General features: G+C 42.3%; 1 protein-coding gene across 1 annotated transcript in view; it reads right to left on the bottom strand.

The window, feature by feature from the left end:
* Fam171a1 (family with sequence similarity 171 member A1) overlaps positions 1 to 24845 on the bottom strand; it is a 120758-nt gene extending 95913 nt beyond the window's left edge. Inside the window, exon 1 of the mRNA XM_020171582.2 lies at positions 24697 to 24845. Within this exon, the coding sequence (XP_020027171.2) occupies positions 24697 to 24793 (97 nt within the window). The 5' untranslated portion in view covers positions 24794 to 24845. The remainder of the gene's footprint in view (positions 1 to 24696) is intronic.
* Between the last annotated feature and the right edge of the window lie 662 nt (positions 24846 to 25507).

Here is a 25507-nt window from a genome sequence, read left to right as displayed (position 1 = left end):
ATTATTAACTGGAGCTCTCTTTTATTCTGATATCCTTAGTCTTTCCCTTATTTCCTTTTTATCACCCAGGAGCCCATCTAAAACACCAAATGTTTCGACCTATGTTTCTTTAGGCTCCTCTTGGCTGTGATAATTATTCAGACTTTCCTTGTTTTAGATGACCTTGAAAGTTTTGAGTAATACTAACCAGGTTCTTTGTAGAATGTCCCTCAATTTGACTTTTGGTTTTTTTTTGACATTTTCTGGTGATTAGAATACGGCTATGGGCTTTGGGAGAAAGACAACAGAAGTAATATGCCATTCACAGCTCAATATATCAAGGGTACATCCTATTAACTTGATTCTCCACTGTGGACACTGTCCTTGGTCACCATCTGAAGTAGTCCTTGTCAGGTCTCTCCACTCCAAGTCTCTCCCACCCTTTGGAAGGAAGTCACTGTGTGTAGCCCATACATAAGGAGTGGGGAGCTATGCCCCCCTCCTTGACAGCAGAGGACAAACATCAATTCCCTGGAATTCTTCTGTACTGGAGATGTGTCTCTTTAACCCCATTCATCCATTCATTTACTTGATCATTTGTATCAGTATTGACTCATTTTAGGAAATGGGATAAAGAGGTTTTGTAGTTGCTTGTGCATACACACAGTGACTATGCAAAGGCTAAAGAGGACAGAAGCCCAAGTGGACGTAGGACAGTGGCAGGCATCCCTCTTAGCAGTAAGGCTTCTTTCATACACCTGCCTCAGGTCCCACAGCTTTGAAATTCTTGCTTCAATAAAACTATAAAGTCCTGTCTGTTACAGCACTTTAGGCTCAAGCAATTAAGCTGCAAGTGCTAAACACATGATACCACAAGCCCACTTTCCTATGTTACCCATCCACCTCACATCCCACCAACTACCAATCCCATGCATGAGCTCGATAAGCACTCTGGGAATAGCCAGGACTTGTGACCCACTCTACCTTCTCTCCCACAGACTTGTGCATATCACAGTAAGTGGGTTTTCAGTCTGGATAACAATTCTGCAAGCTCTGACAATCAGTACATTTGGATACTGAGAGCTGAGCAGTGACGGCACTTAACCAGGTGACATACAGAGGTTATACAGGCTGCGAAGAGAGACGATGTCACTCAGAGATGACAACTGAGATGACCAATCCATCATAACAAGGAAGAGAGGGATGGATTCTAAAACTCCTTCAACAATAAAGCCTTTTATATTTTCAAACATGTCTATACCAGGAGATCCCAAACTTCCCAGGGGGCAGAACACCTGAAAGTAATGATAAAATTGCAGACACATCAGTCCATCAAACTTTAAAGTTTATAATTTGGACTGGATCCATTTTATAAAATGTCAAGAGTCAAATAGCCTGGACTAGAAAACCATATTGGAGCTAGTCCACAGTGCTGGAAACGCCCCTGCAGAGGAACCTGGACTTCTGAGAATGTCCATGATATCCCCAGACTCATCACAGAGGAAAGGAACCCTTGTGCAAAAGCTAAGAGGTCAGACCCCATTGCCCCAGGCACAGCAAGGCCTGTGTGTTCATCTGTTCCCAAAGGTAGTTTCTACTCCTAATAACTGGGAGAAAATGGCACCACAGCAGTCTACTGCTGTCAAAATACCATGCAGACCAAGCCCTGGTCCTGCACTGGCAGCCCAGGGGTTGTTACTGGATTCCAGAGATGCTGACCTGCTACATCTGAGGCAGAAACCCGTATTCTTCACTGGGTTGCAGGGGGTCCCTTGGACACCTGGAGACACAACTTGGGGTTACAAATCCTAGCCATCTGCAGGCCATGGCATCCTGAGAGTTGCCCTCAAGACTCTCAGCAACAGGGTAGATTTGCTAGCTTAGTCAGGGTCTAATTTGCAGCCTGGAGATATCACTGTGTAGTTACCAAATCAAGGCCATGGCATCTGTCAGACAGTACTAGGCTTAATTCTATTCTGTTTCCACTTAGCAAATAGTACAGTGCAAAGGATTACTGACAAATAGAAAAGAAGCAAGAACATAGCTTCCATAAAATTTTAGTGCAAATTTCAGGCTTATCTGACCTCCAGCCACACTTTAAAGTGCAGTCAGCATACACATCGGTCATCGGTTTCTGATCATTTGAATCACTATTGGAAAACTTGAAGCCTGAGATTTAACCTGTCATGTGTTTCATTCCTGAGCAAAGGTTCTGTCACTTACGATTCCCACTCCACACTGGCACTTAGAGGATAGGACAATGAGGCACAATGTGGAAGGTCAGCAGGTTTTCACTCTGGCTGAATTCAGAACCACTGGGGTGGAGGTGGTGGTAGAAGAATGGCCTGTGTGCAGGCCCCCCAGATCAAGAGACTTGAGTTCATTTGGGGCCTGAGGTCATTTTATGTTTCCCAAGTAATTATAATGTACACCCAGGCTTGACCCCCCGGGAAGGTTTTTATTCCTAAGACTGAGTATCTAAAAGGTGGGCACTGTTACGCTTATTCTGCCTAACAAAGTGGTGAATGAATTATTGATGAACTAAACTGGATATATTTTCACTCCAGAAAACTTCCATTTCTATAACAGTTCAAAACCTCAGGGATGGAGGAAGATTGGATTGCCATTGTGATTTAATCTTTCCCACTGTACTGCTTTGCAGTAACTAGTGTTAGACCTTCACCTTGAAGGAGGCACAAAGAAAGATGGCGCCTTCTCTTCCCCACTTCTCCAGTTTAGGGCTGAGCTGTTTACTAAAAGTATGGGCTGAGAGTTAAGTTGGAAAAGGTAGCAGCATGCACCAAATACTAGGCTCTCCCTCTGAAACATTACAGTGACTACAAACTGAGAACTAAAACCTGTTAAGCCTAGCATTGTGTTCTGCCACTAATTACTGTGGCCAGATTTGAGGAATAAGATGTAGATTGTCCAGTTATGCCTGAATTTTAGATAAACAGCAAGTAATAATTTTCTAGTGTAATAAAATAGTCTTGTACAGTATTTGGGATATACTTATACTAAAAGCTTATTCAAGTTGGGGGTGCAGCTCAGTGGTAGAGTACCTGTTAGCATTCGCAAGGTCCTTGGTTTGATTCCCAGCACCAAAACTTTTTTACTCATTGTTTATCTGAAATGCAAATTGAATTGACTTGTTTTGTGTTATACCTGGCAACCCTACCCATAATCAGCTCCAAAATAAATTGTGTAGCTTTGTGGCCTTGTGTTTTAGTAGACTTTGTTACTTTATTTCAGGAGAAAGGGATAACAATATTATAAGATAAAAACATCTGCAAATTCTGTGTTTATTACCCAATAAAATGCTATGACATTCATAGGCAAAGGGGCCATCTAAGAACAAGTGGAATGTTTCTCTCACAGTGACTTCAAAGAACTGAGTTCTCCGGCCCTGAACAAAGGACACAGTAGAAAGGAAACTTTTGTTGCTGGCCACAGCTGAGCACATCTATCAAACAAAAGAAGCATTCAACCCACACCTTGTATCACATTCACACACCAAACACTTAAACTCTATGCAGAAATCAGAACCCATGACGAAATTCGATCAGACTAATCTTGTAATTATGAAGTTCTTTTTCCTGTTTTTTCTCTGTGTGGGGACACACAGAGAAAAGAGAGAAGGAAAAAAATGGGCATGATCAGATCTGCTTTCAGCAAACACTGCTGAGGACCAGATGAGCAAGAGGCAGCTGTGGCCCCCAGGGAGGGACAGACGCATAAGTTGTGTACAAACAACTGCCATGCAGCGCATGCAGTGTCCCATGAAGTTTTCTGTTGTACACTCGGCACCTAGAACAAGACCCAGAACACTGGGCATTATGTATTTGTTGAATAAATAGCAAAGAGAGTGCACAGACCTGGGGCGTGAGGACCAGAGATGGCCACCCAAGCAGATGAGCTGTCTTGGACCTTTAAGAGGAGTAAGGATGACTCAGTCAAACAGAAGCACACCAGGCAAGAAGAAAGGCTCGACTGAGAATACTGGGGCCACATGCAGAAAGACATCCAAGGAGCAGGGACAGCACAGGCTGGTGTCAAGAGGGTGGCCTGGACTGGGGACAGATGTGGAAGTTCATCTGGATGACAGCTGGGACCTGAAGGCTGGGTGGAAACAGGATGCTCTGGGAGGTCAGGGACAGACCCTAGGCTACCTCCTCCTCCACAGGTGAGGCTAAGGAAAGGAAGGGCCCAAGAGAGACTCAGAAAGGCCAGCCCTGGCAGCAGGAAGACAACGAGGACAGAATGCCAAGGGAAAGGAGAGGGACCAAGAACTATCAGCTGAATTTTCCAAAAGTGTAGTGGGGACATGGGACAGGTAACAATTAAGGCATAAATTTGGGATGAGCCGGCAGAGAGATTGAGTGTAGACAGCAGTTTTTCTGGTAATGGGATGAAAGAAATTAGCAATTAAGGTGTTATTCATCAAAGGGAGCTGTTTCACAGGTGGGAGGCCTCAACATCTGTATAAAAAGAGATGGAGCCACAGGCAGGGAGATGTCCATTGTGTATCTGCTGCAGGAAAGAAAGCTGCATGCCAAGAGCAAACACTCACGGATGCCTTTTCTCAAATTCCTGTCCCTCCTTCTCCCTCCATGAGACCAAGATGCCCTGGAGCAGGAACAAGCCAAGGTCCAGCTGGTCTGAGTGCCCTGGCATTTGCCTAGCTGAGCAATTCTTTTACTGAAGGTACAGAAATGAGTGTTTTCTGTGATTAAAGTTCAGGACTAGGGGGACTCAGCCCTTAATTCATTTAGAAACACAAACCAAAAACAAAAGCCCTATGAACTAAAGAGACAAGTGTTCACACAGGTCATTGTTTTAAAGGCTCCTCTACAGTCCTGTGGGACTCTGTTGGCAGGCAGGAATCTCCAAGGAGATAAATTACTAGTTCATTGGGGAATTCAGCTGCTTCAGCAGTGCCTGAATGGGGACAATGAGGACACTGAGAAGAGGGTGCAGCTGGCAGATTCTGCCTCTCTGTTATCTGGGTGTGGTATAAAGCCATATCTTTTTACTATAGCAGATCAAAGATATAGCCCTTCCTTACTTCTTATTTAAAAAAAAAAAAAAAGTGCCAGGCATTGGTGGCTCACACCTGCTATTTGTGAGGCTGAGATCAGGAGGATCACAGTTCAAGGACAGGGTGGACAAAAAGTTTGCAAGACCCTATCTCAACCAATAAGTAGATGGGGTGGCATGCACTTGACATCCCAAGCTATGTGGGAAGCTGAGATTGGGATGATCACAGCTCCAGAACAGTCTGAGCAAAAAATAAATCAATCAATAAATAAAATTATGAGACCCCCATCACAATGGAAAAAAGCTAGATCATGGTCCAAGCCAGGCTGGACAATAAATGTGACCTTATCTCCAAAATAACCACAGCGAAAAAGAGCTGGGCCATGGCTCAAACAGTAGAGCGTCTGCCTCACAGGCATGAAGCCCTGAGCTCAAACCCCAGTACCACCAAGAAAAAAATCAAGTTCTCAGCATCTGAGAGTAACAGTCAACTATTACCTCTTCTTAGGGATATCCAACAGCATGCATTAAATGATTTATTCCAGGTGCCATTTGCAGGATACTAAAATCACACTACTGCAAACAGATGAGAATGTACAAGATTTACAATTGAAGACAGTTACGCTCCATAAAACGATAGTTTAATATTAAGCACAAACTAGAAGGAGGACAACATTGACACTGCCATTGCTCCTTAAAAGTTTTCACTGAGTAAGAGTACATGCTGTAGGACTGGAGGTAGCCTAAAAGCAGACTAAAGAGAATCAAAGCAAAGTCCACAACTTGGAGTACTAGGAGTTATGGAACTTTTGTATTATGCACATAGTAAATATTTTTATCATATGAATGAAATCCCTGAGTGAATGCTTACCTAAAAAAAGACGCAGAAACCCTTCCAAGTCTTTTGTGTTCTACCACACTCTTTAAAGTAAACTGACTACCTCTCTCGAAGCTGGGCTATGAGTAGGATGTGAACAAAACTTTCTAGGTAGCTTTTTAAAGTTGTGCATGGCAAAAGGAGAGGCTGTCTGCTGAATAGTAGGAGTGGCAGCAGCATAACAGGGCATAGGAAGGGAGCCAGATTCTTTGGACCAATTCCTGGATCTGCCCCTGCCTGACTCTGCACATCAGGATCTGGTGTGCAAGGGAGTCTCAGCATGCCAAGTGTGGTCCACAGCCGAGAAGCACAGCATCTTGCTTCATATAGGAGCATGTTAAGAGCTGTTGCATCACAGGGGTCACAGCAGGCCTGCTGAATCCAAATCTGCATTTAACAAGATCCCCAGGTGCTTCACATATACATGGAAGTGTAAGAAGGCTGGGTACAAGAGCTAGACCAGCTCTCTGTATTGGCAGCCCTTCGCCAAAGACAATATGGAGACTAGGCAAGGAGATCCAGCAGCACTTTCATTACATTACATTTCATTTTATAACACTTTTGTTTTATTTAACTTTTCCCTAAAGTAACAGAGGTGTTTTCCTCTTTTTGATTCATAAGTCTTGATTTCTAAAACTAATCTGACTTCTGCTATAGTCTACAGTTGTCTCAACTTTAAATTATTTACATAATAGGAGGGGAGGAAAAGGGAAATGTTTTTCACATTCAATGTTAGATATAATTATGTAACTTTTTTCATGATAACCTGGGTTTTCTCAGGAAGCCTCTTGGACAATTATCAAGAAAAATGGCACATAATTAGACCCCCACACCATCACACACCTGTAGACAGGTGTTCTGCAACAGTCTAAGCATGTATTTTTCCATCTGGAACAGCAGCCTTACTAACTGAAAGGCTAACTACATGCAATCAATTGTAAATCAAAAGGCAAGGATGATGTGTCTATTTTACAATGCCTGACAAACAGGAGGGGTTCAATAAATACCCGTCAATGAGGAAATAGCACTTAAACACCAGTTCTCCCTACAATATTCTGCTCCTTCTCTTTCAATTCTTGCCAAGGTAAAAGAATGAAAGGAGCTTCAGATTTATTCCTGATTGCCAGGAGGCCACTCCCCTCTCCACAGGGATCTCCCTGCTCTTTGGTGCCCAAAGGACCATTGACGGCCCTTTTCCACTGGGGAATAAATCACTCCCCTCCATCACTAAGATATTGATTCCTGTTCTTGAATGCTTTTAGGACTTGGAACAACAAACTCTGAACATTCGATAACCCTTGTATAAACTAAGATCTGGGTGTAAGTGGCTTCATTCAACAATTTTCACGGTCTCTTTCTTCCTCTGCTGAAATTTACTTTAAAGAGGTTGAACTTTTTGTACCCTTTGCTTGCTATAATGTGGGTGCTTTTTAGTGAACCTACTTGAAAAAGCAAGAACCAGAATGAGGAAAGTAAAGGAATAAGTCACAAAGACAACTAATTGCATTCAAAATAAATTACTAGAGATTAGCAGAAGAGGCCAGGCTGGAGGAAGGTTCTGCTAGAAAAGGGAGACCCTTTGATGTTGGAATATCTGGTTGAAGATTAATCAACCAAGCAGAATAAATGGAGAAAGAAGACCTGCAATAATTTGAGAGAGGAAGATCAATCTGACAAAGCAACTAATCCCTGGGTCTAGAACAATACTCACCACTCAAAGAATTTACTAGTAAGCTTGGCAGCTGGTCATTTCACAAAAATAAATAAATGAATAAAAAGAAAAGCTCTTTTTATCCCCCAAATATTTGATAAAGGCAGGAGTTTTGGTAATGGATCATGTCCTGACTCTCTTGTTCTACCCAAAGCTACAATTCAGAGGAACAGCAGACAGTGGCTTCGATCACTTCTCTACACGATTATTCTTTGGCTTTGAACCCAGCCAGAAAGCCACTGCTTGCTCTGTGAAGCCTTCCTTGCCTTCCCTGTTACTCTCTTCCTCTTGGTCCTTACCTGCTGATGTGCTCTCACCTACAGCACTTGGCTGAATTTATTTACTTTCACTCTTTGCTTTCCCCATGGTAGCTTCAGTTCCTGGAAAGCAGAGCTCAGGTGTTAGTCGTTCATGTCCCCAGTGCTGGGACCAGACCAAGTGATTGCTATAGCTTACTTTATCATAAACAGCTCAAGCTGTGCTGCCCAGCAACTTGTGTGGCTCAGATAGAGTCCCCATACAGAATCACAACTGAAAAGGTGCTTTTGATACCATCAGGGCCATGCTCTGAGCAGTACCAGGCATGATTTCAAGTCATCTGTAAAAAGGAATGTCTCTTCTGAATACCTCTCAGGATTATGAGGAGCAAAAACAGATAATGGATCTGAAAGCACCTGAAAATCCATGGAGGACCACACACATTTATAATAATGGTATGAGTATTTCCGTGGCAAAAACAAGGAAATTAGAGACTGTTGAGTGGGTAGATGGACAGATGGGTAGATGAGTAAGGATGGCTCACTAGCCATGAAGCAGCCAGTAGAAGGATGAACTTGAGAACTATCTAGCTTCAAGTCTTGCCTGTCTTTCCCTGTGGACTCTTAAGAGTCTCAGTTTAGAAATGGGAAGATTCGAGCAAGGATAAGCCCCACCCAATTAATAACATTTAATGTACAGCATGTACATAAATGATACGCTGGCCTAAAAACCAGGAACTCCCCTCTCATTTACTTAGCATCTCTGAAGTACTTTAGTATGTTCTGATTTAGAATGCCTAAGTTTAATATTTAATGTGGCATCCAATAGATTTCCATCAAGAGACTGAAAGAAATATCAGAACAGCATAGGCAATGATTTATTTTTAATTAATTAATTTATTTATTTATTGGCGGCACTGGGGCTTGAACTTGGTGCCTCAGCCTTGCTAGGTAGGTGCTCTACCACTTGAGCTACTTCACCAGCCAATGCATTTTTAAATTTGAAAAGGCAAATGAGGTTCAAAATGACAAAGAAAAATTTCAAAATGTGGTAGGAAAAAATACACAGTGAGATCCTTTTATTAATTTTAAATCCAACTAATTCTACCCCAAGAATCAATTCTAAAGAAAATATAAAGTGTGCATTAAAAGTCTCTCAAAAGCTGAGCATGGTGGGGAGCTTATCTATAATCCCAGCACTGGGGAGGCAGAGGTAGAAGGATCACAACTCTGAGGCTGGCCTGAGCTACATAGTGAGTTCTAGGCCAGAAGAGACTGCTTAGTCAGACAGGACGTCAAAAAAAGAAAGAAAGAAAAGAAAAAGAATTAAAGCCCCTGGAACAATTTTTTCTGCCAGGAGATAAATGAGCTAAAGGTGTCTTAGTTTAATTTCTCTAGGCAGTCTTTATGCTTATAATAAAAAGAAACAAAAGTATCCATAAAACCATGTACTGGCAGTAAGCAAAATCACTTAGGAAGGAGATACAACTTTTCTGTAACCATACTAGCAACATTTGGAGGAAACCTAGGCCTCAGGGGCTTCCCACACAGGGCCTGGAGAGCACCCCAACTTGCTGAAAGACTCCCTGGGCTGGGCAGATGGGACTGCCAACTTGACCATACTGCAGACCCCCCTGTTCTCCACTCTCACCAGTTGCATGGCTTGACTTTTCTATCCGTCAGCCATATGCCTTATCACACATACGAAAAAACACGGAGAGCAGATGGTAGGCAACAAAGAGGGAGCCCGAGTAGCTGAGCAAGAAGTGCAAACCTTGTTCTAAAGATGGCATCCAAAAGCCCATCACCTCCAACCTCTGATTCACTGGAATATTTTAAAAAATCAAATGCCATTAAACACAAGTAATTTCTTTCATGCCATGCTTAAAGAATTGCCCTTTTGTATTATAATTACTTGGAGTAAAAGACTTGCAATTCTCTAAAACTATTTTGTTTTCCTTACTGAGAACACCACAGACTTTATTAATATCAGAAATACAGGCACTGTAACAGATACCAGAGTATGACTTTTTGTCATTTTAAATGCAAATAAATGTAGGGCTTGAAGAGGAGGCATGAGACTGAAGAACATATCTCATGAGTATAGATGCCAGAAAATATTCTAACTTTGAAAAAGAATCTCTTTTTATAAAATCTCTATTTTAATATAACCAACAGAAAGGACTGTTTATGCCACTAATTCCTTCTGTCATGCAGTCCAAAGAAGCCAGACAAAGGGCACAGGAAAGAATATCTCCACTGAAAGGCAACAGTGTATACAGCAGGGCCTGTGCACAGGGTTGTTCTCTGCATGGAAACAGTTTCCAAAAAGCTGGGGGACTCTAAAATAGAAAAGTTAGGAAAGGCCACTAAGAGAGAAGACACAGAACTGCAGAGAAACCTGATTCCAGTGCCCACTCCTCCCTAAATCCCAAACATGGAAGGCAAAAACTGCTCAATTCCATTAAATTCACATACGGATATGCACTCATCTGAAAAGCCAAGTGTATACCAAGCTTTCATCTGGTCACACAGTGACTTACAATTAATGTTGTCAACACTGGGCATTGTCATCATAAACCCTTTTTTCGGCACGGACAGGCAGGTATACCTGAAGTGACTAATGAACGAGGCTGATTTAGAGGAAGCCCCATCCTGGCAGTCTAGGGCCCATCTCACCTGTCACGCTGTGTGTGTGATCATGAAACTGCAGCAGTGACAAACCCTTGCCATGCTAGTGTTGAGGTTCCTCCCACTGTGCACCTGGCTCCTGGAGCTCTGCATGAAAGAGAGGGTGCAGCCGTGTTTCTGAGCCAATGAACCTGGCATCTGTCTCCTTAGAAATCCTGGGAAGACATCTGGGGAGAGAGGCCCAGGGAAACCTATGTCTATGTGTGAGTCCTTTTCCAATAGCACTTCACCAAAACGAGGGTGCCCTGGCTCCACTGGGAAACACCATGTAACAAGTCAGAGTTGCTCTAGCATCATAAACTTTTATTCTACTACAGGTACCCCTACCACTGAAACCTGACAGCAGACAACAGGCTAAAGGCACAGGGGAGGAAACAGGAAACAATTACATCCTGCCTGACTTTCTTGTCTTTGGGGGAAGCTGTTTAAAACTCAAGGCAGACCATCACCTGGTACATTCAGCATGCATTTAAATTTTCTGCCTTCGGTAATGGATATATTTAGAACTCTTATTATCTTAACTTTTAAAAGCTATTAAAATGTTTTGAGGAACTGAATCAGTACACTGATGATGCACAGGGGTTAATGAAGCCTCCCAAGTAACTTCTAAAAGCTGCTCAGGCACTAAGAGAGCTTGGCTCTTTTTGAATATATCAACACTTGTGACTTTCAAATGGCATGTGCACTCGGGTTTCCTTTAAAGAGAGAAAATGTCACCTCAAATATTACCCCAGAAGGGTACTTTCTCTTTCTCTCCCCTTCCCTCTCCATCTTGGATGCAGACACACAGATGTGCACAGAAGGACACATACCCTCAGGCACACCCACACCATACCTTATCTCACAAGTATGTGATAATGTGGTTCTACATGACCAGACGGGAGAGTCATTGAGATCATTTGATAAAGTTATAGTACTAACTAAATATTAAAGAAAAAAGAAAAGCTTTCATTAAGACATAGTTGAAAATAAGTAATTGTTGAAAATAAGCATAGTACTCAAACATCAATGTTGGTTTTTAAAAAATGCTTCAACACTTCAAAAACTCAAGCCACTTAGATCTGGAAAGCAAAATATATGCAGTACAAATTTTTATCAAATATATATATATATATATGTCCTCAAAATGGCTGAAATTAAACATATGAACACCACCAAGAGAAAATTCTGTACATTTTGCTGGCAATATAGAAAGATACAACCAATTTTGGAAAAGTTCTAGCAGTTTCTTATGAAACTAACCACTTACATACTCTATGACCCTGCAATTCTACTTCTAGTAATCTCAAGAGAAAAAAATATGTGCACAGAAAAATTGGACAAAATATTCATAGAAACTATATTTGCAAATAGCCCCAAACTAGAAATAAACTTAGGGTCCATCAGTAGAAGAATTGATGACTAACCTGGAATATTCATATTATAGAAAACTATTCAGCAAAAAAAAGAAAAGAAAAGAAAAAAACACTGTACTGATACAACCCAGAACATGGATGGACCTCAAAAATATGATGGTGAATAAAAGACACCAGAGTGCAAACTGTCTGATTCCATTCATAGGAAGTTCTAAAATTACTACTACCAACAACAATGAAAAGCTAATCTGCAGTAGAAAAAATCAGATTTCCTTGGATGGGGGATGAGGAAACTTTCTGGAGTGATGATAATGTTCTAAAGCTTGATAAGGTTTGGAGTTGCACAGGTGTATGTAAATGTTAAACAATTTGTGTTTCCTTGTATGCAAAATTTTCTAAGGCAAAACTAAATAAATACTGTATACTAATTAATGATATAAACGCTGAAGTATTTGGGAGAGAGAGCACTGACACCTGGGACATACTTTAAAATGCATCAAAAAGGGTTGGTTAATGGATGGATAGAGGGATGAATAAATGGATAGGTAAGTAATAAAGCCAAGTATGGTAAAATGCTTACTGTAGAATCTAAGCCGGTTGTATGGGTATTTACTGTAAATTTCTTGTATGATGCTTGCATGAAATAATCTAGAAAACAATAGTTATAGTCCCATAAAACCACTGGTTTGATTATTGCACAAGCAGAAAGTAAGAAGCTTTTCTCAAAGAAAAAAAGGGTTAAACTTTTGCAAGTAAGTTCAAATACCAAAAAAACCCCCGTACTTCACACTTCAGAGCAAATAAAATCCTCCCTTTACGCCAAAAAAGAAGAAAAATGTCTCTCATGATGCTCTGTGAATCCAACCACACCTGAATGACTATTTTATACATGACCACATCTTTCCCAACTCCCCAGTTGCTGGGTTCAAGCTGGTGCCTTTCTCTTGTTGTGTAAACAGATTGCCAAAGCCTCATGGGCTTTAAAACCAGGCCAGAAGAATCCATCAACCCCAGCTGGGTGTAACCCCAAACCCCACCCTGTTCTGATGAACCTCCTGTAAGAACTATGGGAGTTATGTGAGTGCACCTATCCTTTCTTTACATCTGGATCCCACACGACACCATGTACCTAGTTTTGCTCTTAGGAGACACTCAGCAAATAACTGTTCAAGGTCACTTTCAATGCGTCAAAGGCAAATGGGGACCTCACAAGGGGATATTTTTGTCTTTATTTAAAAACAAAAATTACCTTCAAGAGGCCTGGTAAAATGCCATGATGCAAAAATTATGTGAAATTATAATTTAATCCTCCCAGTCGTAAAGCAGCATAGTCTGAGGGTAAAGGCCAGATGGCCTCCTGTAACATGGTGGGCTCTACCCATTACATGTGACTTTGGCAAGATGGGTGACCTTCTCTGTTCTTCACATTCCTCTTCTATAAAATGATAATGATTTTTATATCTTAAAGGACTGACATGAAATTTAAAGAAAATAATCCATTAAATTACTTTGCATAGTAACAGACACCCAACATATTAGCAAATCACTATTGTTATTTTTTCCTCATTTCTAAGAGAGCACCTGTCTGTGTTACACTGAAGAAATATTAAGGATAATAGAGATATAAATAAATATTTACTATGGAATGAATTTAATAAATTTCAAGTATCTAAATAAACTTCACTTCTAGATTCTCACAGTCAACACACAAAAACTCAACTTCAAATGCAGTGCTTTTACATACAGCATTTGGTATTAAGTAAACTGCCTTAAATTTTTCTCATATGTGCCCATGCTGGGTTCTAAAGTCTCAGGGTAGGAAGGTCCAAGAAGTCACTTGCCTAAAACCCTTCTTGAGAACTGCAGAGAAGACATAGAGCAGTCTTTTCCCTCCTCCTCAACATGATCAGTGGCAGAGAGGTGAGCCTCCCGAGACCTCAGGTCCACAGCATGATCCATCCTTTACACTAGGGTAGCAGCAGGCACAAAGTCCACACTCACATCCCTGGAACCTGTGACTGTGTCCCCACGTCAAATGGCAGAAGAGACTGCAGAGGAAATTGAGGAGAAGCAATCAAGGAAATGAGGATATTATTCTGACGATGTGGCAGGCCCAATCTAATGACACAAGCCCTTAAAGGCAAGAAGCAGTCTCTGGTTGTGCTTGGAGACACCACAGATGACCACATCAGAGACCTGATGTGCAGTTGCTGGCTTGACAATAGAAGGAACAAGGTGACAAGGACCGCAGATGGTTTTATGGAGCTAAGAAAAGCTCCTGGCTGACAGATAGCAAAGCAAGAGGGATCTCAGTCCTGCCCTTGCAAGGAATTGTGTTCTGATAACTTCAATGCATTTAGAAGCAGATTTATCACCAGAGCCTCTAAAAAGGAACACGGCCTTTGACTGTGGCCTTGTGAAGCCCTACGCAGAGGCTTGGCTGAGCCTTGCTATACCCAGACTTCTGCCCCATGAATACTGTAGGATAATAATGGCTGTTTGAAACCACTAACTGTGGGATAATTTGTTAAGGTCACTATAGAAAACGAATGTAATGGCCCTTAAAGTGTCTCAAGTTCACTACTTGTCTCCTGGGTGTCTTTTTCCTCCAGACCAAATGTTCTCTGGGACCAAACCATCTCTCATGAGCAAGACTTTGAAGTTACCAATTTAGCTGCTATCCTTAAAAAAAAAAACAAAAACAAAAAACCCTGGGGTTATCCATCTGCTAAACCCAATTCATCGAATCTGGAACTGAGCCTGTGATAATCCAGGACAGTGAGATTCCTGTCAGAGGGCTGTGTGAGTAGAGATGCCTGCCAGTCCAGCCATGTGTCACCAAAAGTCAATGGCAGATTAATGATATGAGATGGATGAACACAGCGACTGATCTCAAGCTTCCCTTGGAATGTGTCCAGAAGGGTCAACAGCAATCTTAGATCTGCCACTGAGGACCACAGACAATCCTCCAAGTATGGCCAGGCCAGCTCAGGACCAGTAGAATTATGTCGTAGGCCATTTTGTAGAGCACAAGCTTCACAGGACAGCCCAAAAATACCCTGGCAGTTTAGGTAACCAATTCACACTTTCTGATCACCATTTATTTAATGAATTTTCTGGCTACCTCAAAGATCTAAGTTTTTTCCCATTGATGAAAAAGAAAATTAACCTATCCCATTTTACAACTTAGTTATTGCCATAACTACTGCCCATAGAGGATTTTTTATTTATTTGGATTTAAATTTGGATCTAAATTTTGCAAGCATCTCTTTTACCTTTATTTCATAAGAACGTATGACTAGTGGCCCAGCAGAGTCCTTATTCAAATTATTAATAAAATACAATTAATAATAAATGAAAACCAATTATTAATAAATGACTAAGTAACACATTAATAATATTGAAACCCAATATATATGTGTGTGTGTGTTTTAATTCTGTTAAGATAAATTTCTATTAGAAAATACTTTCTGTTGACCTAGTTTCTGAGGAGATCTAAGCTATAATTGTGGTGCAAGTGAACCAAAACAACAGCCACACGCTAATACTTGTCAGAGAAAGAACATAAGCCTCATAATTGAGACTGGGAGACTAACTCTGTTTTGGAAATCAGGAGTCTTACTAACGTGAGTCACCTTATGGGCTGAGGACAGCATTAACCAGAGTGTCTGGTGTTAAAAAATCTTCCCCTCCAATACAAACTCCATCATTTTCCTACTCAAATTTAAGCTAAAAAAATGTCTGAACAAATGAAAAAGTTCATTTGACTTGGAAATAGTTGTACCCTTCCTAACTTTATGCTTCTCTCTCCTTGTAGGACATAGTTTAAAATAAGACAAGCAAAATAACACAACAAAACAATCTTTTGCTAACTCCATACTCACTTGCAAAGTATTATTTCCTTACCTATCTTTTCTTATACTATCTGCTACTTCCCACTGTTCCAAAAAAACCTTGCCAGTTTTCATATTTGAGTATGTCTTTTTATGTTTTATGTAAAATTATTGGTTCAAAATATTTGATGAATATATTAAATTTATGTTTGATAATCTTATCTTCCCAACCAGATTACACAATGAGAACTTTCCCTAACTATCTCTGTAATTATCATTAAGAGATTCAACTGACATTGGAAATCACTGTAGCATCAGTTCTGCCCAATCACTGCTGTTACTGCTTACATCAGTGTAAGTTAGAGCAAACGGACGACCTCTTCTAACTTACCACTTCATGGGACAGGAAGTGATGTGCTCATGTTCTCCTTAATCAAACTTCCTGTTCCATTGTGGTAAGCCCTAGAAACATTACAGACAACAGATAGCTGCATCAGTGGGTTTCATTTTGCCTAATTACATAAAGAGGACCTGAGTGATGGTCTTCTTACTTCATTTGTTTATTTTTTCCATTTATTTTCCAACTCACTGTAAATTATAAGAGGAGAAAGACTTCTAAATAAGCTTACACAAAACAATATTCTCCCTCTAACACACACACACACACACACACACACACACACCCCACACATACCCTGCTACTGTCCAATGAGTATTTGGCATACTGTCTTCATAAAGCTGACGCTAATGTATTTGGGAACTTGATTTCAAGCATGGAAAACAGAATAGCTGGAGGTGAAAGGAAGTGAGGCTGTAGAGCAACCATTTGGGGGATGATAAAGGAAGGTTCTATTGGAGAAGATGATTTAACTGGTGATGAGCAGGAGGTAAAGCTGTGAGGGGCACACACTTGTGGAAGAGCAAGGAGGTTGGAAAGACCAGACTTTGTAATTTGGACTTCACAATCTGGATAAATGGGAAATACTAAATTTTTTTTGTAGGGGAGAAACATGAATAAAATGGTGTTTGAAGAGAGATAGTGTGGAAGAGTTTGAGTAAAAAGAACAGACTAAGATTGAGAGAAAGACAGGCTGGTTTCAGCAGTACCCTAGGTGGGCTAATGTTTACATGGCAGGGGAGTTAAAAAACGGAATGAATAAAGTTTGAGGGATGCGACAGGGAGACAAGGATGCTATTTAACATGTAAGGTCTTCAGCCTGAAAGTAAACTAGGTGATTCTTTCCCTTTTTCCATTACTAATTTACCATTTGGCCAAAGTCCAGAAATTGAGAAGGTTCAAGCTTTTCTCCATCCTTAAGTTCAGTTCCTAGGAAAGAGACTCATGTCAACCCATGTCATCATCCTTTTCCTTTCCCAGGACAGGAAGTATGAATCCCACACTATTCCACTAAATCTCCAGAAGTCAGCTCCGGTCCTGGGACCTGCCCCAATGTCATCTGCCTTCCTTTTCAGGTCTCCTCTGAACATTATTTTTTGCTCTCAGTGAGACAGAAATTGCAGAAGACCTCAGTGTTAAGGTTTGTCTTGGGGGTTCCACATGGCTCTTTCCCCTTGCAAGCATGGGGACTTCTTCAGTTGGAAAATGGTCCCAGTCCAGGAGCTGGAGAGGCTCATTTGCCTAAGAGAAGTAGAAAAACATCTCAGGGTATGCTAAGTGACCACTGGGTCGCCATTCGAGTTTAGGGGGGACCCATAACATCTCAAGACATTGAGAGCCTATAGTGACATTCCATCACAACCATGTTTTCCTCAGTTACTAATAGATATACTTGCTATGCTTCACATCAAAAAGTCCCCCAAAAGTTCGTGTATTGAGGGCTTGGTCCCAACAGAACAGTGTTCGTAGGTGAGGCCTTTGGGAAGTAACTGGATCATGAGGACTCTGACTTTATCAATGGATGAATCCATTGATGGATTCCTAGCTTAATGGGCTTGGGGGAAGGGCTTTTGTTATAAGCTCAAGCTCTCTCTTGGCTTCCCGGACAGCATGAAGTGAGTGGTTTTGCTCCACTATACACTATACACCATGATGTTTCACTTTGCCACAGGCCCAGAAGTATGGGGCCAACTGACTATGGACTGAAACCATGAGCCAAAATCAATCTTTCCTTCCTCTAAGTTGATTATCTCAGTGTTTTGTCACAGTGATAGAAAGCTGACTAATCAATGTTTCAACAAAAATGAGAACGAAGCTACAAAGCAAGCAAGATTTCTGCAAGTAGCTTTGGGTAAGGGTTTGGAAGGGTACCAAGTTCTCCCTCCCAGTGTGAATGTCATCTCTGGAAGGAACGCAACAGACTTGACGTACCTCGCTTATGATCAAAAGAGAAGTCAGAGCTCATTGATCTCATCTGGAAGAAAAGTAGTTATTTTGATGGTGGGGAAGAGTCACTGATGTGTTCCCTAAGGATCCTTGTCATGCCTCCAGTTTGGCAGAATTTTGTTAAACAGATACAAGAACCCCAGGCATCTCTCCAGATGTTATCTTTAGTAGCTCAGTTCCAAAGAGTGGCTCATGCCTAACCATATGGGTGTGTCTCTTCACAGTTCTTAGGGGTTACAGTCTGTATTAGTGTCCTGTTGCTGCAGTAACAAATTACCACAACTCAATGGCTAAAAGGAACATGAACTTGTTATCTTATAGTTCAAAAACAGTTTTATTAGGCTTGATTGAAGATGTTGTCAAAGCTCAATTTCATCTGGAGACAGCAGACACACACCTTGGTTAATGGCCCCTTACTCATTTTTCAAAGCTGTGTAATCTCTTCCATTTCTCTCTAGCTCTGACCCTCAGCTTCTAGCTCTTGCTTTCCTCTTGTAAGAATCCCTATAATTATACTGGGCCTATCCAAGTAGTTCTTAGTAACTTTCCCATTTCAAGAACCCTAACCAAATCACCTCCGCAAAAGTCTCTTTTGCCATGTTAAGTGACACTCACAGGCTCTGGGGATTACGACATGGCCATCTTTGGGATCACTGTTTCACCTCTTGTAGGGTCTGAGTGCCTGGAGAGCAGGTTACCTTAGGTCAGCTTGGTCCCCAAGTTCCTTGAGCACTAAAATGTGCTGTTTAAGTACGTCTGTAAGTTTACTGATCACAAGCAAGAGAAAGGTTCTCTGTGAATGCACAGATTTCAAACCGAGTTACAAAGATATGCTAGGGTGGAGGAGGCAGGTAGAAGATGGCAAGTTTAAGGTTAACCTGGAGAACTGAAATAAAAGTGTCCATTTGGGTACATATTCCTAATTGATGTAAGTCAGCTTACAGCAGAGAGACCTGCACAGCCATATTTACTATAGCACTACTCACAAGAGCCAAAATACAAATCAGCCTTCATGTCTAACAACTGCTGAATGGATAAAGAAAATGTGGTACACACACAGGGGAGTATTATTTATCCAGAAAAAATGAAATTATGTTATTTTCAGGAAAATGAATGGAAATGGAGATTGACACATTGAGTGAGATAGGCCAAGCTCAAAAAGACAAATGTCAAATGTTTTCTCTCATATATAGGATCTAGACCTTAAAAAATTAATAACATGACATAAAAAGAGGATTTTAAAGGGACAAACCAGAAGAACGGGAAAAGGGAAAGGAGAGGGTGATGGGTAGTGAGTATGGCTGAAGAACTTTGTATATATGTATGACAACAGCACAATGAAACCCACTGAAAACTGTTAAAGAAGGGGAGAAGGGATAAGAAAGAATAATAGGGGTGAATTTGATCAAAGCACATCATACACATGTATGGAATGATCATAATGAAACCCCATTGTACAACTAATTTATACTATTATTTTTAAAAAAGAAAGGTATCCATTAACTTATTAGCTATAAAGAAATAAAGCTAAGATACTAGCTAATGGTAGGAGGAAAGAAAGTAGGAGTCATCCAATAGAAGGATTACTGCTGTAATTTGTAAGGATTGATCAGTTCTGTAAGGGATACTGAAAGGAAAAGGAGCAAATGTTTGCAGACCGACTTAGAGTCAAAGGAAGAGGAAGGGGATCTGGCAAATAAGTCGATCACTTGATCAGAGGAAGATGGGATCATCTTAAATATGCTAGCTGAACTGTTTATTTTTAGAAGAACTTACGAGGAACTCCTTTTAAAGTGTTGGATTACCTTACGTTTTGCCTATTTCTGAGTCTAACTTTATAAAAATAATGGTTTTCTTTTCGTAGGGCATGTGTGGGTCACACTGTAGAATTTCCTTTTCATACAAGTAATTGGTCTTATGTTAGGGTACTGAGGCTTAATTTTAAAAATACATTAAGTTCCATGTTTGCTGGATCAGAACAATTTAGCTAGTCCTGAAGTAGCTAAAGTCCCCTCACTTGGGAAGTGTGTGTGCGTGTGTGTGTTTGTGTGTGTGTGTGGAGAGGATTGTGAGTTCAAGGCCAGCCTGGGCTATCTATAGTGAGACCCTGTCAAACAAAACAAAATAAAACATTCTGAGGAAAATCATTTGACAAAATCAAGTGAAAATTATTTGTTTACAATATCTTACAATATTTCCCTATAACTTAGCTAAATTTTAATAGCATTGATATGAATAATAATTTCAATTACAAATTTCAACAACAGTACCCAAGAAAGGTGTTATCACAGGATGAACTTCCATATAAATCTTCAAAATATGCTTTATCCAAGTTTTCCTTCAATGTACAGCATTATACATGTCTGTGGTCCAACTTATTTCCACATACTTTTTTACTAAATGTAGTAAATTAGTATTTACTAAAATTATTCACTACGTATCAACAATGACAAAGCTATACAGTATGATTTATAGAGATATGTAATTTGCTCAAAATGAAAAATTGGTTAAAACTGAGAAGGTAATTTGCAAGCTTCAGGTTAGAAATCCATTATAGTATTTTCCTTCTTCTGCTTAGGACTTTAAACTAATAACCTATAAGTTACAAAGGATTACAGAATAAGTACAATACAGATATAATTCATAAAGTGTATTGTGGTGCACACCTGTAGTCCCAACTACTCAGGAGACTGAAACAGGACTGCTTGAGCCCAGGGAGTTTGAGGCCAGCATAGGCCACATTGTAAGATCCTATCTCAAAAAAGAAAAAAAATCAAAGACTTTGGCCAGAAATCCCTTAAACATTGGGGCTGCTTCTGCAGACAGCTGTCACACCTGGCTAGGCTGTTAATGAGCCCAGTGGCCTCAGTAAGTACAATTCCTACACTTTCCCAGGATGTCAACCCAGTTAGTTGTGTTTAAACATTATATTCTTGGGCTGAGGTGGATGCATCTCATGGTAGAGCACTTGCCTACCATGCAAGAAGCCATAGCTTCCATCCCCAGCACCACAGAAACAAAGAAATAGTTATTAGGCTCTTAAGGTAATGTCAGCAAGGTTCTTACTTGTTGGCTAATCATCTTGATAGCCCTCCATCCATCACTTCGTGGTTTCTCAACTGATCACAGTGGTCTGATAACTGAAGTTTGAGTCTGGCAAAGAATAGTGCTCTTAAGTAGCCAACCATGCCGTCAAATGCTATGACACGTTTCAGCTTTTCTGAGATGAATGAAAGTTAGCACATTATTGCAAAAATACTTTACTGTTAGATAATAACAACAAAATAAGGAGCATACACTAGAAGTCTGTGCATGAAGTCCTTCACCTAATGCTGACCTTTCTTTTGGCACACAAATAGCATTGGGCTTTAAAATTCCATCTCTACAGAGTACATATGCACAACTTGCCATTCTTCAAGGAGTGGGCCTCCAACACCAAGCCACTTCAATGCAATTTTGTAAGAGAGGCAAAAAGTCAAAGCTGTTCAGAACTTTTGAATAACACTTTCTGTAAAATTTCCACAAAAATGGATACTGTAAATGCTTCAGAGCAACTCAGATGAAACACTTAATAAAAAACGCCCAATCATATTCTTGAGCTAGTTCATGTTCACCACTGGTCAGAGGCAACTAATTAACTGATGTATTGCAAATCATTGCAGATTCAAAGCAGCTCCAGCAAGAGTATCTGCAGCCAAACCTTAAGTCTTATCTTGAATAGACAAACAGCAAAGTAATGCCAAGAAATTTTTCCAAATGTTAGCTTCCCCAGATGATATAGTAAAATTTCATTTAATAAACACAATGCCATTTAGTCCCAGGAATCTAGCTGGAATACTACGCTATATGGTTTCTATGAGCTTGAGTTTGCTAATTAGTTTTTTGTTTGATTGTTTCTGCTTTTGTTTTGTCAGGACTGAGGCTTGAACTCAGGGCTTTGCACTCAGACACTCTATTTGAGCCATGCCTCCAGCCCCTTTAGCTTGGAACAGGGTCTTGATTTTATGCTTGGGCTATGACCATGATCCTCCTATTCATGCTTCCTTATGTAGCTGGGATGACAGGCGTGCACCCTAATTTTATTGGTTGAGATGGGGGTCTTGATAACTTTTTGCCTAGACTGGCCTCAAACCCTAATACTCTCAATCTCTGCCTCCTGAGTAGCTAGGACTGTAGGAGTGAGCCACTGAGCCTGGCTCTAAGTAGTTTTTCCTAAGTAATTTCTAAGCCTTGATATTGCACAATGTGTGTGTACAATGCTTATCCCAAGTATAATTTAAGCTTGTTTTTATAATAAAAGTAAAAATTTTACAAATTGGTTTCAAGAAGAAGTAAAAATTGAACTTTTCTTCTTAAAATGCATGCCAATAATAATGACCCCAGGTTGCATTGTGGCATATGCATTAGTGTCTTCAGCCTTTCACCCATTCACTCATTCAGCACTACTTAAGCTCCAACTGTGTACAAAATAAATCCAACAACCTGCTGGAACTGTAAAGTGAAATCAGATGCAGTATTTGTCATCAAAGTATACAAGACATAGGAGAGTAGAGAAAACACAATTCTAAAAGCTGTTTAGAAAATACAGTATTAAAATGCTTCGAAGGCCTCAGTAGGTCGAAGGTGACTTCAAATGTCAGAACAGATACTGTCCATTCTCTTAACAACCTACTCACTCAAAATCCAGATGCCAGGGAGTAAGACCCTGAGATCTGGTACAGCTACTGCATTCAACATCTTAACAACACATCTGTATCCTAAATAATGAATCAAGGAAGAAATCCTAGGGGAACAATATTCCAAGGTACTCAACCTTCCACTGAAACTATACTATATATTCAGATACTCTGAGCCATGGCAAAAATATTCTCACACGGATCATCTCTGTCCCACTTTATGGAATATTCCATTTCTGGGGGTTTAGCAGCAAGAGTTCAGAAGACATGGTCTTAGATCTAAACCTAGATTATTTTTCCATGGTTACTTCTTTTTAAATTAACACCATGCCTTTTCCTATTTTATAAGTACATGAACTCGGTATTTCCATATATTGCTATTTCAAGTACAAAACAAAAAATTCAACCTGTCTCATTGAAATGCAAGTATCATTCAATAAAATAGATGATTCAAAGGCAGCAGGGTATAAATGAAAGAGGCTACAAGTCACTGATGCTCTAATGTCATAAATATCTGTTCCCTATGTGAAAGGACATAGGGGTCTTTTTGTACCTTTTCCTAACATACTTTACCAAATGTATACCCAGCTCATAATGGTCACATTGTTAACTACAGAAGAAGTAACACATTTAAGAGATGCCAGCAAGCAACTGTAAAAGCATTAGATAGGAAAACCTTTAATTCACCATGTAGATTGCTGGCAAAGCCTCCCCATCCCCAATATCAGGTGGATGAAGTCCAGGCTTCTCTGGTCCCAGGCACCAAGGGAGGTTAGCATGAGGGAAAAAGAGTAAAGCCGGGTTCCAGCAAGAGGATACTGGGATGGCACACAACTCCTTCAATGTGCAGGGCCAACTTTGCAGGACACCCACCTTTCTGTGCAGAATCTCCAGGGTCTACATGGCTGCCGGGAGCAAACTCTCTTGACGCCAGAGAGGCCCAAATGAGCTGGGAAGGCTCCTTTAGGGCCTCAGTCTCCCTTTTGAAAAGGCCAGCAACAGAGAAATACCGGATTCTGTCCCCACCAAAGCATGCTAAGGAAGCTCTCAGGTTCTCCCCCAAAATTTATGATAGGAAAAAAAAAAAAAAAAAGACCGCTTGTGACTGTCCTCAGAGGCAACCACATTACTCTCATGGCTGGAAAGCAGATTTGTAGAGACCAAAGATTAAACAAAAGGCAACACACAGACATGGAAATTATATATATAAATATACATATATATTATATTTTATTTTTTTTAAGTGATCGGGGCCTGCGGGTTCCAATTCTTTCACCTCTTAGGATGATTCCTGAACGGCTGAGCAAACCCCTAAAGGTCTGGGATAGGAAGGGGGAGAAGACCCCAAAACTTTCCCAAACTGCAGCAGGCTGGTGGAGGGCAATGCCGCTGACCTGGGGGTGCAGGGGACTCCGGGGCGGCGGCCGCCCCCTCCTCGCTACAACAAAAGGGCCGATCGCAGCCTGGGCGCTGCAGGGCTTGTAGGACCCGAGCCCAGGGCTGGGACCAAGGAGCCACGGCGGCGAGTCCTGGGGTCGCCCTCTCCCGCAGCGAGGAGATGGAGCCGCGTGTCCGAGTCACGGCATAAAGGAAAGGACCTCGGATGCATCCATGCAGAAGAGCCACCACCAGCAGCAGCAGCAGCAGCAGCCACAACAGCTGGTGCCACCGCACCCCCGCCCGCCTCGGCCCCCCGGGAGCATCTGCCCCGCGGGCCCCGCGTCCCCGGGCGGCGCCGCCCCCTCGGGAGCGCAGCGCCAGGACTGCGGGGACTGCGGAGACTGCAGGCCCGGCTCCGGTGCAGCTCGGGGCTGCGGCGGCCGCCACCACAATGCGGCCCCGAGCCTCCCGCCGCCGCCACCACCGCCGCCTCTGCGCCAGGCCCGGCGCGACACAAAGCCCCCCGGCCCCGCCGCCGCCGCCGCCGCCCACCGACCTTGCGCTCCGGCGCCGGGCTCCCGCAGCGTCTTGGTCACCGCCTTCCAGACGTGGCAGCCCAGCAGGCAGAGCAGCAGCGCTGCGGACCTGCTCATCTCGCGCCGCGGGGCCGCGGGCGGCTCGGGCTCGCCGCGAGCGGGCCGGGCAGCGGCGCGTCACGGGCGGCCGGGCGCCGCGCCTCCCTCCATGTTGCCGAGGCTCCGCGCGCGCCGGGCCCGCCGCCCGATTGGCCGGGCCCCGCAGCCGCGGCCGCTCCCTCCTGCGCGCCCCGCGCCGGGCTTCCCCGAAGAGCCGCGGCCGCGGCCGCCCCGCCAGTGCCTTAACCCCTTCCTGCCCCGCGCCGCGCCGCTCAGTGCCGCGCCCAGGCCCCGGGCCCGTGGTGCCACCTGGCGGCCACTGCGCCGCGGGAGCCTTCGCCCCAAGCCCCGCGACCCCTCTCCGCGCGCCCCCCAACCCCCACCCCAGTGCCGTGCCGTTCACCTGCAGAACGCACCGAGCGCCACCTTTGGCACAGAGACACTCCTCGTACCCCCATTCCCTGAAGCCCCAGAGAGGGGGAAGGGAGGAGGCCTTCGTGGCACACCTGGTTACCTGCAGGCCCACGGAAGCAGTCGTGTCTAGACGTAGGTGTGACTTTCCTCAGTTTCCCCAATCTGCAGGGTCGATGTGACACCCAGCTTTAAAGGTCAGCTGAACCGAATCCCTAAACCTGAATAGACTGTAGGAGGCCTCAGTACTCAGGTGTGCGTGGACACATGAACAGCTGCAGGTTGATGACAAGGAGGTTAGGATATGGAGGACATTTTCAT

The sequence above is a fragment of the Castor canadensis genome, chromosome 15 (genome assembly GCF_047511655.1).
Source record: "Castor canadensis chromosome 15, mCasCan1.hap1v2, whole genome shotgun sequence".
In the NCBI taxonomy this organism is placed as follows: Eukaryota; Metazoa; Chordata; class Mammalia; order Rodentia; family Castoridae; genus Castor; species Castor canadensis.
The sequence above is the reverse complement of the archived record's forward strand: the minus strand, read 5'-3'. Positions and strand labels throughout refer to the sequence as shown.